The sequence below is a fragment of the Gavialis gangeticus genome, unplaced genomic scaffold (assembly GCF_001723915.1).
Source record: "Gavialis gangeticus isolate Ggan-Ray unplaced genomic scaffold, GavGan_comp1, whole genome shotgun sequence".
In the NCBI taxonomy this organism is placed as follows: domain Eukaryota; kingdom Metazoa; phylum Chordata; order Crocodylia; family Gavialidae; genus Gavialis; species Gavialis gangeticus.
In genome coordinates, this window is record NW_017729014.1 from 21977471 (window position 1) to 21992519 (window position 15049).

At 59.2% G+C, this 15049-nt stretch overlaps 1 protein-coding gene across 1 annotated transcript; it reads right to left on the reverse strand.

Moving 5' to 3' along the window:
- Positions 1-8095: 8095 nt before the first annotated feature.
- TMEM82 (transmembrane protein 82) lies at positions 8096-12780 on the reverse strand. Its single transcript, XM_019511989.1, has 6 exons — positions 12534-12780; positions 12378-12450; positions 11177-11351; positions 9937-10345; positions 9161-9348; positions 8096-8919 (listed from the first exon to the last, which is right to left on the reverse strand). The coding sequence occupies exons 1-6, from the start codon at positions 12619-12621 to the stop codon at positions 8833-8835; spliced, it is 1020 nt and encodes a 339-aa protein (XP_019367534.1). The 5' UTR covers positions 12622-12780; the 3' UTR covers positions 8096-8832.
- Between the last annotated feature and the right edge of the window lie 2269 nt (positions 12781-15049).

Genomic DNA, 15049 nt, shown 5'->3' on the forward strand with positions numbered 1-15049 from the left:
CCCCCGCGGGCCGCCCGCGCCCTTTGCAGCCGCTCACCCCCTCCAGCCCGGCGCCCCCCGTGAGCCCCCGACCATTCCCACTGTCCTCTCCAATGTGGCCCCATTCACAGCTGGGGAAACTGAGGCAGGAGTGCCCCCCCCGGGCGGTGTTTTGAAGCCTCGTCCTCACGGTCATCTCTCTGCCGCGGGGCGGGGGGAGCTGGGAGCTGGTGGCCGTGCTCAGCCCCGGATCATGCCGCAGCCTCCACCAAGCGCGGTCCGTTTGGAGGGGAAGGGGAAGGGGAAGGGGAAGGGGAAGGGGAGGAGAGGGCGGAGGAAGCCCAGCCTGCCACCCTGGCCCCTGCGCAGGGACCCACAGTGGGGCCGTGGCTCTGCGGGCACCTCCAGCCCCATCTGTGAGCCGCTACCATGGCCCGGGAGCATCGCCATCCATCAGCCGCCCACCAGGAGCATCTCTGCTTGTGCCCCCAAAATGCTGGCCCCGGGGCTAAGCCCACAGAGCTAGGAGGCCCGGTCCTGATCCTGGCTCGGACGCTGCCTCGCTTGCCGCACGGCCTGGGGCTCGGTTTGGGGTCTGTGTCAGAGCAGATGCCGACCACAGCTGTCCTCTCCCCTGCCTGCAGAGAGACACGGCTCCGGAGAGATGTCTGGTCGGCCCCCCCTGCCTAACACGATTAATTAAGTCATCTAATTAAACTAAGCGTCCAGCCACCTTTCTAAGGCTGGGTCTAAATCCGCCATCAGCCGCCCTTGGAAAGGCACCAGGGAGGAGGTGTCTGGCTTGGGCTAATTTTGAGAAGACAAAGACTTAATCTCTGCGGGCCCCGGCTTCCCCCAGCTGTAAGGAAGGGATGGCAACCCTGCCTTTCCCAGGCAGAGGTGTCCGAGGCTTAATTAATTAATAGTGGTGAAAGGCTTTGAATCCCTCAGCTGGAAGGCGCGAGAAGGCAGACTATTGGTGTGATCCTCGGCCCAGAGAGGTGGGCGGCAATACAACCGATGGGCCAGGACCAGGACCCGGATGATCCTTGCTCGGCTGCGTGGCATCGCGTCGCCTGCCTTTGTCCCGTTGTCTTGTCTACACCAACGGGGCGCGCTGTGACAGGGGCCGTCTCCCGCTCCGGGCCCGCACAACGGAGCCCTGGTCCGAGCCGGCGCCTCGAGGGATCGCTGTCGTGCAATCCCATTGAACCGTCTTGTAGGTAACGAGCAATTACATTTTTATTGCTGTTTGAACCAGCAGGGCCTCAGAGACGGGATGGGACCAGACCTCCTTTGTCCCCAGAAAGGGGACTTTTTTTTGTCTCAAAACCCTGTTTTGGCACTTACTTTCCTGACAGGAAGAGATCCCTGTTATCTGATTTCCTCCAGTGCCCAATTCCCAGTTACATCCACTGACATCCCCCTGGCAGCAGGAATCCTGGTTTTCTCCAATTTGAAAAAAAATCCCCAATTTTTGGATTTAAAAAAAGTAACCCCAAATCCACATTTTGCTGCAATTAAAACGAAACACCTCTCTCTCTGTATATATATATGTATGTCTGAGTGGTGTTTCATTTTAGTCAAGGAAAAATGTGGGTTTAGGGTTGCTGTTTTTAATCCAAAAATTGGGGATTTTTTTAAATTGGAGAAAACCAAGATCCCCGCCGGTCAGACACCTCCCACAAACCCACCTTGCTGCTTGGACTAGCAGAAACAATCCTGGAGTCTCAGACAGCGAGGGTGGAAGGGGCCTGGGGAGGTCACGTCTAGTCCAGGCCCTGCTGCAAGCAGGACCAGCCCCACCTAGGTGGTGCGCGAGGCCAGGGGCGGTTAGTTGTGCTTGGACCTGTTCTGTTGCAAGGCATCTTGGAGGGCAGAACAATGGTCCATCTAGGCCTCAGAGGTCGTCTCTGATGTTACTGGGCTAGAAACCATGTCCAGGACCCAGAGACCGCTGGGACGCGAGCCGTGACCGACAGCATCATTGCTCCGAAGCCGTGTGAAGCGACAGGCTCTGGGGGCCAGCTCCTGGAAAGGGAAGGAAAGGCTCTTCCATGTAGGGAGCGTAGTCCCAGGCCCCCAAATAAAGACACAGAGGATTGGGGCTGTTGCAGCAAGCAAATGCCCCAGGACACGTTGATAAGGGAAGCAGCAGCATTATGAGCGTAACCCTTCCGAGACCCACTTCCACGGGCTCTGCCACAGGCAAAAGCCAGCCTCATGGGAGCAGCACTGGATAATGCAAATCGGGGGTCCACTCTCCAGCCTGACTGCGCGAGGGACTTGCGGTTGCTGCTCAGTTTTGCCCGCAGGGGTTTGGAGGAGACCTGCGCCGCGTCAGTGGCTAACACTGGATTAGTCACCTCCGGGGCTCTGCCTGGGCAGGAGCAGCCCTTTCCCACGGTGGGGACGGGCTGAAGGGACGCGAGATAGACCCCAGGAAGGGTCAGCGCGGATCCTGCGCAGCACTACAGCGAGGCAGTGTGGAGAGCCCCGTGCTAAAGGAGGGGGGAACGGGGCGATTCAGGAGCAGTCAGACCTCCACGTGGAGGTTAAAGCCCCCAGCAAGCACTGGAGCTCCCAGTTCCCCCAGCAGCAGGAGGGCACACCAGCTCTGCCGCCCGCCTGCCTTGGCAGAAGAGCACGAGGAGGCTAGCACTGCTCTCCCCTGCTGCTGCCAAGCCCCCCGAGCAATCAGCAGCTACAGCAGCACGCGCCGCCCGGTGCCACGCGCAGGCGCCCGCATCCCTGGCCTGACCCTCACCCAGCTGAGCTCCCCGGAGTGATAAGCACGGAGGCTTTTGAGGACGCTGCACGCCCGGCTCACGTTTCCTTCCTGCCTCTGCCCTCGTAGTGCTGGCCTAGGCCTCGTCTCTCCTGCCTTGCCCTCCAAGCAAGTTCTCTAGGTCTTCTTCCGGCCAGGAGCTTGGTGGGGGCCACGTTGCGTTGTGAAGGAGTCTCCGGCTTCCCCAAGGCGCTTTTAACAACTGTATCCTTGCAACGCACTGGGCAAAACCCACTGTTACGGCCGTAGGTACATTTAGCTTCTGGTCTGAACTCCAGCGGCTGCCACGGGGTTATTCCCCGAGCAGCTCAGCTTGGAGTTATTTTTAAAAATAAATATCCAGTTCCCCAAGGGTTGGAGGTGGTTTAAAACACGCCGTGGGAGCCCGAGCTGGCTCAGGCATCAACATGGGCCCACGGCACCGTCCTACCAGGGATTAGAAGGCTGCTCTGGTGGTTTCAAGCATTTCCCTTTCTGCACCTTCTGCAAATAAACCTGGTGGCTTTTCTGGTAAGCGGCTTCAACAGCAAATGCTTCCTGCCCGGCTTGAATGGAGTTTACTTGTGCCCGTGCCAAAGAGTTTGACGTGCTGGAGGAAAAGGGCTGCACCGCTCGCATCCGCTTCCTCGTTTCCACTTGGGAAGCGCAGGTCATAGGAAGGGTCACGAGAAGCGCTGGGGTCACAAAACCCGGGGACGGTTGTGAGCTGCCTCCTGTTGCTCACATCACCGCGGCACCTCTATCCGCAGCCCTCAAAGCCAGGCGAGTAGCATTACTCAGCCCTGCACGGATGGGGAAACTGAGGCAGGCAACAGATAAGAGGGTCGCTCGAGGTCAGCAGGAGCTCCATAAAGAGAAGTCAGGAGTCCTGGTACCTGAGCCTATGCCTTCACCAGTCAGTAGTGCCACTTTGTTATTTCAAAAGGGGTTTTTTATTTATTTATTTTAAATCATAATTTAAGAAACAAAATGTTGCTGCTCTCCCAGGATGTGGGAGGATGAGGCTGACTGCGAGGAAAGAAAGAGGGTTAGGGCACCAGCCACCACAATGGGAGATATCTCGGCTCTGCCACAGACTCCCCGTACTACCCTGAGCCTGTCACTTAGTCTGCGCCTCAGTTGCTCATCTGCAAAAATGGGCATAATAGTACTCTCCTAGGATGGGGATCTTCACACTTTGTAATCTTTAAGATTCTCTGTAAAGGTTATAGGGAATAAGTCCTCAACAAGGCCCTACAGGTCAGGACTTATCCCTGGTTTGCTGAATGGGAAACTGAAGTTGGGTGGGAGGCTGTTCTCCACCTTGGACAGGTAGGAGCTGAGGCCCAGAGCGCCCAAGGCCCAGCCTGTCAAAGGGACTCTGGTGCCCTCCTGCTTCTGTAGGCGCCTGCATCTGTCACCCAACCAACACCGACCTTCTCCAAACTACTGCTCGGCTGCTGTCCACCCCAAACATCTGCCCAAGCCTGCTCCACAGCCAACAGGCGCCTACCTCGGGGAGCACGCAGAGCTAGGAAGCCTGCGGGACAGCAGGGACCTCAACTCGTGCTGCTCAGGTCACAAGTTAGGGCCATAACCGCTGGGCCCTCCTTCCAGCCGAGGGGGTTGGGCCCAAGACCTCTGGCTTGGAGCCTAACTCCAGCATTAGAAAGGCGAGTCGCTTCCAAATGCAGCTCTGTTTAAGTCTTATCTAGGGTCATTTCAATACAAAGGTTGCCTAAGCCACACGGCGATTAGCTCCTCTTCTAGCGAGCAGCAGTCAGGCAGCTTTGCTTGCGGTAATATCATGGCAAGACTTCATCGTGGAAGGAAGGAAGGAAGGAAGGAAGGAACACTCTTTCTTTCTCTCCCGAGCACATCTACACATTCATTAATGCACCGTACTTACTGCACATTAAGTTTTGTACTCGGAGAACCAAGCACTGAATCCACGTGCAGTTACTTGTGTTACGATGCAGTAGCACCGGTGCACGGTTTTTGAGCGACGCCAATGCGCAGTAGCCTAATGTTACTGCGCGGCAGCGTATTAACGTGGGTTTTGCTCGGCACGCTACTGCGCAGTGTTATTAGACTGCTGTGCAGTTAGCGTCTTGTGTAGACGCACACATTGAGGTGTCAATTAACAAAAATAGACAAGAAAGCACGTTAGCCCTTTATTACCTAGACCCACCACCGCCGCCTCTTAGGGGTGGACTTTCGGTTGCTCAGGTCTTCATTCCTCTCCACCAGGCAGGCAGGCAGGCAGCCAAACTACAGCTCCCATGATGCACCAGCTCCCCCCTTTAGGAGTGAGGGCACTAGGGATGCAAGCTCAGCCTCTACGGCTGGAGAGACCGACTCGGGCATCTCTCTGCTGAGGGGCTGCAGGAGGATTTTCCACACTGAAGTATTTTGCTCCAGTCTCTGCTGCTATTTGAATTCTTGTTAGACAACTAGTTTTTCCCACAGAACAAGCAGCCCTGTTTTTCACCCAGCTCTCTCAACCAGGCGGATGAACGGTGCAACCTCTCCTCTCCAGGAGCATGGCAGCTCGTCTGCATCACACCTCCCTACTCAAGACCCAGTACTGCTCTTGCCGCAGCGGCTCTTTTTGATACGCCTCTTGCATTTTTATACGACTCGTGCAGTGCTTCAAGGGATGACATATCACCAGTGAAGACCCAATCATCTGGCTCCTAAAAAGCAAGAATGGGCTGGTACCTCCCAGCCAAGGCTCTTGGGATTTCAGGCGAGGCAAGGCTGCTACGCAGGGTTGCATCTGACCTTCCCCTGCGCCTCAACGGGACCTCTACTACCGCTCAGGCTGGCGCACTTAGAGACAAGGCACCAAGGCAGCACATGCACGTTACCAGATGTGCAGGAGGCAGCTGGCGCAGAGATGACTGGAGTTTAGTCCCCAGCTCTGCCACTGCCTTCCCAGGTGACCGAGGCCAAATCACTGCATCCCTGTGCACCTCAACTTCCCCATCTGTAAAACAGGGATAACAACACCCACCTTATACAAGGCAATGGGCGATGCCACATCTACGCAAAGCGGGGTAGCACTGCTCCACGAGCTGGCACGAGATGCAAAGCCAAATGCTGCCGGGAACAGAAAAGCAGAACCGTTTCCAACATCGGGACTATATTTTCTTTCAGGCGTGCCTCCTGCCAGCCACCGCTCCACGTGTAGGCACACGTCCAGGCAGCGTGCGAGCGGGCAAAGGAACGCCGTCGTCAGGGCTCAGCGCCAAGTACCTGGCCTGCTGTGGAGTCCCAGGTGGAGGATCAGACCCTGCAGTAAGGGCAGGGATCGCTGCTCGTCTCCTGGGAGGGGGGCATCAGGGTACCTGGACAGGATTCCCAGTGGGCCGCGATCTCCGGGACTTCCCATGCTGGCTGAGCCTACGTCTCCTCTGGGCGGCATGGTCACGGCCTGTACATAGGCAAACCAAACAGCTGTCCTGCATGGGCCTGGACCCCTCACACCTGCCAAGCTGTCCCAAGATCGCTGGAGGCAACATGAAGCTGTTGTCACCGCAGCGGAGCGGAGCTGGCCCGATCGCCCCCATACGTGTGCAGGAACCGGGGCACAAGCCTGGGCTGCCTCCAGAACAAGGACATGTCAGAGCACAGGGTAGAGTCAGGACGGTTTGGCCCCTGGTTGGGTCAGGTCTTCCTGAGCACCTGCGAGAGGAGCAGCAGTGGCAGCAGGCCACTGGTGGGTTGGTCCAGCCTCGTCTGCCGGGATCCCAAGGGGGTCCGGTCTGTCTGATCGCAGGGGGACCGAGCATCCTTGTTGCTTCCTTTCACCTCCGCATCCAGCCCAGGCCTCCCACTTGCTCACGCCACATGCTCCCAGCCCGGACTAAAAGCCCCCAAGGGCAGGGGCTGAGACTGCAACGTGTGTGCAACTCAAGCATCACTTGCTAAAGACGCACCTGGCTCCTATGGAGCCAAGGCCAGTGTTGGAGGTGGGGAAGGAAGGAAAGGCCACAGACGTTCCCAGGATGGGGAGCACCTTCAAGGGCATGAAGCAGTTTGTCTTGGAGTCGAGGGAGCAGGGCCCTCGGCTCTCCCCTGGCTCAGGCCTGCAACTCGGATCAAGCGCTTTCCCAGTCTGCGAGAGGAGGTGAAGGAGCTGTCAGGACACGCGGGAAGGGCCCAGGGCAGTGCCAGAGCTGGCGCCACGCGGCTTCTTTGTCTGGAAGAGCGAGGCTGCGAGAGGAAGGTAAACTCCCGCCCCGGCTTTTGTCGGGATGAGAGCTGGAGGGAGCCGTCTCCTGGCGCCAGCCCTTGAGCTGAGCCTTGCCGCCTTCTCCTTCTGGTCAGAGAGGATGGTCTCGTAGTTAAAGCAAAAGTCCAAGGAGGCAGGAGAGCAGGGCTCGATTCCTAACCTACCAAGGGCAGCCTGGCATACCTTCTCGTGCCTCAGTTTCCCTGCTTGCGACAGGAGATGACATCCAAATCTCCCAAGCTATTGGAGCACAGGGCCGGGCACCAGCGAGTCAGGTAGCCCCTTTGCTGGAGACCCGACTGCTTCTCCCCTGCGGAGAATAACTCACAGCAGAACTGAATCTTTTTCCTCCCCCCGCACGCCTGGCAGAGACAATACACCGCTGGGGCTCCAACAGCTCGTGCTTAGTCTGCTCCCTCTCCACACCTCACCTGCAACAGGCTCAGCCAGGATGCAAAGAAGATTTGAGCCTGGATCGCACTGGCCATCATTCGCCCCCACAGCCCAAGCCTCGCTTTGCTGGCAGAGCAGAGCAGAGCTGGCGAGACGCACGGAGCGGCCAGGAGAGGGTAGGGCAGGACAAGGGAGAAGAGCGCGGAGGCTCAGAGCTCCCCGGGGCTCAAACGTGTCAGTCCAAGCGTGGCTGCGGCAGGGCCTGGAGACGGGCACCCTGCTCAGAGGGCCCCACCCACAGGGACAGGGGAAGGGGGTCACACCCACTGACATGGCAAACACTTTATTCTTGGACAGATTTATAAACATGCAGACCATACAAAATCCCACAGAGCTCCTCTGCGGGCGGGCTTTGTTCTCGTTGGCTATGGTTGCAAAGGTCTGCAAGACGGGTCCACGCTGGGAGATGCATGGACCGGGGAAGGGCAAAGGACCTGCAGCCAGAAGGTGCCTCGGAGCGGGAGCCCTTGGGGGCTGCTCAAGTTCGAGACCAGCTCCGGCCTCAGAGGGGCAGGGCAGTTCCCATGCAGGGCTGGAGCTCATGGCACAGGTGTCCCCTCTCCCCCCAAGAGCCCCTGACCAACACCGTCCCCCTCCAGGCATCTGTGGCATGCGGGGAAGTAGCGGCCGGGCTGCTGAGGGGACGTCCCGGCTACTGCTGGGAGGAAGGTTTTGCTCTTGTAATAAATTATGTTTTAACAACAAGGATGCGAGGTGCTGGAGTGTGAACACCATCTGCCCACCGGACCCGCACAAGAAGAGGGCAGGGCGGCACTTTCACCCCAAGGGAAACCATTCCTGGCTTGAAGGTGACCATGTGGGGGGAGAGGGAGGGAGTAAAGCCCATTCCCGTTTTCACCCGGGGACAGCCGCAGGGAGCGGCTAGCAATCGTGGCTAGGAAATATGGACACTGGTGCCTGGGGTCAGTGGGTCTCCATAGCCTTCCACCCAAATCCCAGGGTCACTCCCTGCTCCGGCTTGAAAGACTCCCCTAGTCCATCCAGGCCGTTCCTGTGGGGGGAAGGACCAAAATAGTCCCACTGTGGGGTAGAGGGAGGTAAAAGGATGCTCCGGAGAGCTTTGCCCCCGTGGTTGACAACGGGGCACTGAAGGGAGTTTGGGGCACTGGTGTTCCCCGGCCCGGGCCAGCCACGTGCGGGGTCTGGGGCAGCAATTAGGGCAAAGGGAAAGGAAACCTCTCAGGGCTGAGCACAAACACAGCCTGGCTGCAGCCGTGCGTCCCGGAGGCAGTGACCTCAGCGAGTCCTGCCAGGCCCGTGGCGCTGCCCGTCGGGCCAGACGCTTCCGCTGGGAGTTTCGGGAGCTAAAAAGCGCTGATCTTGGCTCTCACTTCAGTCCTGGTCCCTGGGGCCGCTCAGTGCCAGCGCCCCGGACTCAGGATGCCGTTGCTTCTCGGGAACGGGCCTCAGCCCCGGCCCGGCGCTCTCTGGGGCTGGGTCCCGAGAGCCTCCGAGACAAGTCCTATGGACAGACACCGACACCGCACAGTCGGACACGGGGCAGCTTCGGCACCTCCACCCATTGGGCTTCACAACCGTCTTGCCCTTGGCCACGTGGGCCCATGGCTTTTCTGTGCAGGGCTCCCCCCGTAACACACTGCTCCCCTCTGGGCAGGTCCCCGGAAGGGGGAAGAGCGTTTTGCTCTTCAAAACAGGGGCAGGGGGTGGGGGTGCATGCAGGCACAGCCCTCGTGTAGCCTCACCTGCTGCCGACAGATGTCCAGCATGATCCCGGCATGCACCAGGCACCACATCTCCCCCACCAGCGAGACGAAAACGTTGAGGATGTCCATCCACCGGCCCACGGTCATGAGGAGGATGAGGAGGCCCCCCATCCGCACGAACACGGTCTGGTAGGCCGCCTGCTCGCTGGGGTTCTGCCTCTGCTCCTCTGCCCGAAACAGGAGCATCCCACAGTCACGGGTGGACTCGTTTACGGCTCCCAGCAGAGACCGCGGACAGGCACCTCTTGGGAAGCAGCTGCAGCTGTGCTACGTGGCTCGCCTAGCCCACAAAACAGGCTAAGGGAGCACGGGCTGGAGTCTATCCTGCTTCTGCTCATGCAAGAAGTTGTGCTTCTAGGGCACCCCAAATACCACTAGCTCCTCTCCCGGGAGGGGTGGTGGCAGCTCCCAGAGATCACACAGGGACGAGAGCCACTATGGGAGGCGATTGAGACCCAGCCCGGTTGCAGCTCCCCTGGCCTGTCTGATCCCGGGCACACTTCCCACTCAGACAGCACGAAGAACAGGAGCCCACCTGACTGCATCAACATGGGGCTACCTACCCGTGCCCAGTGGCAGCTGTAGCTACCTGGGATGTCCATTTTCGAGGCCCTACAGGTGGGTTGGGCCTCAAAAGACTAGGGTTCCCCTGCCCCATCTTGCTGGGAAGCGCCCAAGGCCCAGCTAAAATACCCTGTTGACTGGGGAGTCTAAGGAGCAAACAGAGGGGGAGAAGACCTCCCGCCGGCCCTCACCTTGCATGTAGATGACCAGCAGGGTATAGCAGATGGTGAGCGGTGTCCAGAAGCGAATGGCCTCCGAGGTGGTGAGGAAGTCCCTGTTGATCAGCGCCACGGCAGCCAGGTCGGCCACCACGAAGGTGACCTTGAGGGCATTGCAGAGCAGGAGGGGGATGCCGTGCCAGGAGGCGAGCAGGGAGATGCAGACCCCGCAGTAGCGCTCCTTGCTGTGCAGCTCGTACATGACGCAGACGTGCCGTGCCGCCTTGCGGACGTAGCTGGCGATCAGGCCGGCCAGCCCCACGCCGAGGACCAGGTTCCAGGTGCGGTGCGGGGCCCCTTCCAGCAGGTAGGAGAGGCTGCAGGAGATGCCGCAGCCCAGGGAGTACTGGCACAGCAGGAAGAGCTGGCTGCTGGGTGCCCCCTGCGGAAGCAAAGCATCGGAGATGCAGCGTGGGGAGCCACAAGCCCGCGGGACGCATTGGTGCCGTCCTACGACACGGGGACTGGAACTGGGTGCCTGGTCCAATTCCCCAGGGCAGAGAGCAACCACGAACTCGGGGCATGATGAGATGAGGGGTAGAAGTGAAGCAGACCATTCCTGTCCATGCTATGCAGAGCCAGAGCCTCCTCTTTCAGGTCCAAGCATGCATGCTACACACCGCCCCCAAAACACACACATGCTTGCTATTGACCCAACAACCGACTTCCAGCCAGTTTGCTCTTGCATAACACCTGAGCATGATGTAATCCAGCTGTGGGCTGCTGTTTTGGCCTCTCTACACCCTCACCTTCATCTGGAGAAAGCAAAAGGCCCTGGGGAGAAGGAGCAATGGCAGGGCTTCCCATCCCAGCAGGGCCAGACACGGGCATGGGTGAACCAGGTGGCCGCCCGAGGCCCGGACAGAAAGGGGGCCTGAAAACGGTCATTTTTATTATCATCATCCTTCTCTCTGCTGATACTAAAAGTTTGCCCAGGGCCACCAGGAGTTGCATCCTAGACACGAAACAGTCCACAGCACAAACCCTCTCAGCCCATGGTGTAAAACAGTCGGGAGACCCGAGTTCTAGTCCTGCCGGTCACCCAGCAAGTCGGGGACACTGGCAGGGTCTCCGTGCCCTACAGATGGGGAACAGAAGCAGAGATGCTGCCCTCGACCCCCTCCGGGAAAGGCTTGGAGACCCGGTGCTAGATGAGACCTAGAGAGCATTATTCTAGGGTGCACTAGTGACAACACGAGGAGCAGCCACTCACCTTGTGCAGGGACAGGAGCATCGACATGGCCCGGAGGGAGAACTCCAGCACCACCAGAGCGGCCACGCGATACCCCACCACGGTGAAGATGCCCGTCAGCAGGACAAGGTGCAAGTGATCCAGCAGGGACCACTGGGAGCGGATAGTCTCCTTCTCCCTCTGCTTGTCAGGGTCACTGGAAGCAGAGATGCACACCAAGGAACGAGAGGCAGGAGGATGTCCGCACAGCAGAGGTGCTCCAAGTCTTTGGGCCTGACCCCGAGCCACATGCAGGAAGCTGCCCCAGACTTGTGCTAGGAGCCCTGGCTCTAGGGCAGCCAGATTTTTAAGAGACTCCCTCCCTCCCCTGCGTACATGAATCAAGCCAACCCCACCTCCCAGCCCAGATCCCTCCAGCCTAGGCTGGACCCACTTCCCCAGCACCTCGGTTAATACCCCCCTACATGACAGCCCGCCTGGCCGGGCTCCTCACAAGGCACCCGACAGGCCATCGCCAGCTGGCGTCGCTCCGTGTGGTCAGCAGCCGTGGCCTTTTGGTGCTTGATGGGAGCAGGTCACGTGTGACCAGCGCTGGGGACGTGGGAGCCGTTCCTCGGGGCCAGCACGAGGAGAAAGGAAAGATGAGACGACCCTGGGGCAGGCTGCCGGGCACGCAGCACAGCACTCGGGGACACTGGCTCAACACGGCTCCCAAGAGCTCAGCGCTCTCAGCCCCACGGGGGCGAATCGGGGTGCGGGGAGCATCCTGGCGTGGAGGAGGGAGGGCAGCACCGGGGGGCTTGCCCCAAGGCAGGGAGCACAGAACAGGCTTGGGCTGCACCAGCTGCTACACGAGCCCATCCCTGCCTCATTTCCTACCACGAGGACCAGCCAGGGCTGGCAAGTTGTAGCAAGGAAGGGCCAAGCTGGAAGCTGGATAGGACAGATCCTTCCTCTGCTGGCCACAGAGGCAGCGCTGTATGGAGGCCCCTCCAGCTTCTTGGGGGTTAAACCCTGCAACCCAGGCATCTCTGCACAGCCCAAACACCTCTGCACGCACCCTGGCATTTTAGCACCAGGCTTCAGAGACCACAGCAGGCTCCTCACCTGGCAGTCGCCTGTCTTGGGAGAGCCCCGAGGAAGCCAAAGCTACTTTCCTCTCGGCTACAGGGAGTAAGGTTTGTGAAGAGGAGAAGAGATTCCCCTGCCCCCAGGCACTTACTTCAGGCACTGGATGTAGAGGTAGATCTTCACCAGGCTGCACAGGACAGAGACCGCACAGGCACCGACCAGCCCTGCAAGGGAGGGGAGACCAGAGGGTCCTGGGAAGGGCCAGAGAGGGGGCAGGTGGGGGGCAGGGCAGGCTGGGCACCCTCACCTTGCAGGATGGAGTCCATCAGGGCAGTGCCCCAGGCCAGGCTGGGCAGGCTAGGCAGGCTGGGGAGCCAGGAGCCCAGGGAGAGCATTTTTAAGTGGGTTGGAAGGAGCTTGTAGGCAGGTGTGTGGAGCTGGGCTCCTCTCGCGGCCCTGCACCGGTGATGTCAGCCTAGGGCAAAGGTCTGGCAGAGGCATTGGGAAAGCAGGGCGGTGCCTGGGTAAATCATTCTGCGGGCCCAGGTGGAGCAGATCGGCTGTAGCCGCCCCTGCCCGGCTAGAGCCCCTGGTCCAGGGACGAGCTCAGTAGCGGGGGCTGTTTGGCAACAGCTCTCAGTGGACTGAGCGCAGGGGAGAGAGATGCCAGACAGGCTCTGGGGCACCAAGTTAAGAGGGGACGGGCTGGGGCTGCAGCCCAGAGAAACCTGAGTCAATCAGATCCACGTCCGTGTTTGAGTTGCTCCTGTTTTCAGGGGCACCTTTGTCTTCTCCGAGGGACCGGGCGGGCTGCAATAGGGACATCTAACAGCACCACTCTCCATCCGCCGACAGACTCATCTCCTCTGGTGTCCAAACCCAAGGATTGCTGGATGTTTCCAGGCTTCAGCCAGCTCCCCTCCTGCTTTTCTTTCTCCAGCAACTGCAGAAGGGAAGTGCCTGGCTGCCCATGGATTACATTAGCTGGTGCTAATTAAGATGCCAGCTGTGTTAACTCTTTCCTGAGAGACACAGACCTGACCCTGCTATTAGCTTTGGTGGGTCCTTGCTAATCACGCCCAGGTGGGGAGGCCCAAGATGGACCATGGATCAGGGGAGCGGACTGGTCTTCAAATCAGCAGCCTGTAGTGGCCCTGTGAAATGTCAGCTAGGTTTTTTTTTGTCGGGGGGAGCCTCTTGGGGCCAGCCGGGTCCACTTCCCTGCAGCTGAATGCTGTCTCCAGGGCGGATACCTGAGAGCCGTCAGTCTGGGGGGGGGTCTCCTGGGACCTGAGCAGCTTTGAGGTGCGGCCAGCCCAGCATCCCTGCGTCCCAGAGCTCTTTGCAGGTGTGCATGCATGTGTGTGTCGGCAACTCAAACATGGCCATGGATTTGACTGACCCAGGTTTCTCTGGGCTGTAGCCCTAGCCTGTCCCTGCTTAACATAGGCTGTACAGGAGGGACAGGACAGGGAGGAAAGGCAGGGGCGGGGGGGGGTTACATTAAGGAGGAATACACATTCTCGTCAAGTAGCACGGCGTCAGAGGAGGGGCACACGGAAGTGCTCTGGGTCCATATACAAGGGGGGTGAGGAGAAAGGGACTTAACGGTGGGGTCTACTACAGACCCCCCAACCGCGGGGAAGAGCTAGACCAGGAATACTTCAGTCAGCTCACGGAGGTCGTTAGGTCAAAGGACGTGGTCATCATGGGTGACCTGAACTTCCCGACATCTGCTGGGAAGAGCAATCAGCCAGGTCTGACTGCTCACGTAGGTCCCTAGCCCAAATGCAGGACCTCCATCGAACCCAGGAGGTGCACAGCCCCACTGGGGAGACGCCTTGTTGGACCTGGTGCTGGCCATGGGTGATGACCTGGTGCAGGGGCTGCAGGTGCTCGACCCCCTGGGCGACAGCGATCATCGCCTGCTGGGATTCACCATCCAGCGCAAGGTGGCAGAGGCCGGCAGCAAGGCAGCGGCCCTAGATTTGAGGAGGGCAAACTTCAATGAGCTAAGGAGACTAGTTGGGGAAGCGCTGAGGTCCCGGAGGGGAGGGGAGCCGGGTGTCCAAGGAGAGTGGTTGCTCCTCAAGGAGACGATCCTCCAAGCCCAAAGGGAGGTAACTCCAACATGGATCAAAGGGGGCAGGAGGGCGCACAAGCCCCCATGGCTCACCAAAAGCATCCGGGAACGTCTCCTAGCTAAAAGGGAGGCGCACACCCAATGGCAGGGAGGGGCCATCCCCAGGGAGGATTATACTGCGGTTGCTTGGGGCTGCAGGGGGTGTCAGGAAGGCCAAGGCAGAGATGGGACTGGGACTAGCGACCCGGATCAAGGACAACAACAAGTCCTTTTTTAAATACATAGGGGGCAAAAAGAAAGTACTGGGTAACATGGGGCCCCTGCAAGACATGCTAGGACATCTGGTCATCACACCAGACGACAAAGCTAACCTATTTAACAATTTCTTTGCCTCCATTTTCCTGAGCAGGGACCGAAACAGCCCCCCCAGGGGAGGCGCCCCCAGGCCCAGGGTCAGGGAGGATCTGGTCAGGGAACGTCTGGAGGGACTGGACGTGTTCAAATCAGCGGGTCTGGACCATCTCCACCCCCGAGTGCTGCGGGCATTGGCTGAGGTCATTGTGGGACCCCTGGCACGGCTGTACGAGCACTCGTGGTGCACTGGAGAGGGGCCAGAGGATGGGAAGAGGCCAACGTGGTTCCCATCTTCAAAAAGGGGAGGAAGGAGGACCCGGGGAACTATAGGCCAGTCAGCCTTACCTTGATCCTGGGCAAGCTGTTCGAGAAAATTATTCTGGCAC

Coding starts and splice junctions, on each gene's coding strand:
- TMEM82 (XM_019511989.1), bottom strand. CDS start 12,621: ATGCTCTCCCTGGGCTCCTGGCTCCCCAGCCTGCCTAGCCTGCCCAGC. Junction 12,451..12,533: donor GATGGACTCCATCCTGCAAG/GTGAGGGTGCCC, acceptor CCTCCCTTGCAG/GGCTGGTCGGTGCCTGTGCG. Junction 9,349..9,936: donor GCTGGTCATCTACATGCAAG/GTGAGGGCCGGC, acceptor TGTTTCGGGCAG/AGGAGCAGAGGCAGAACCCC.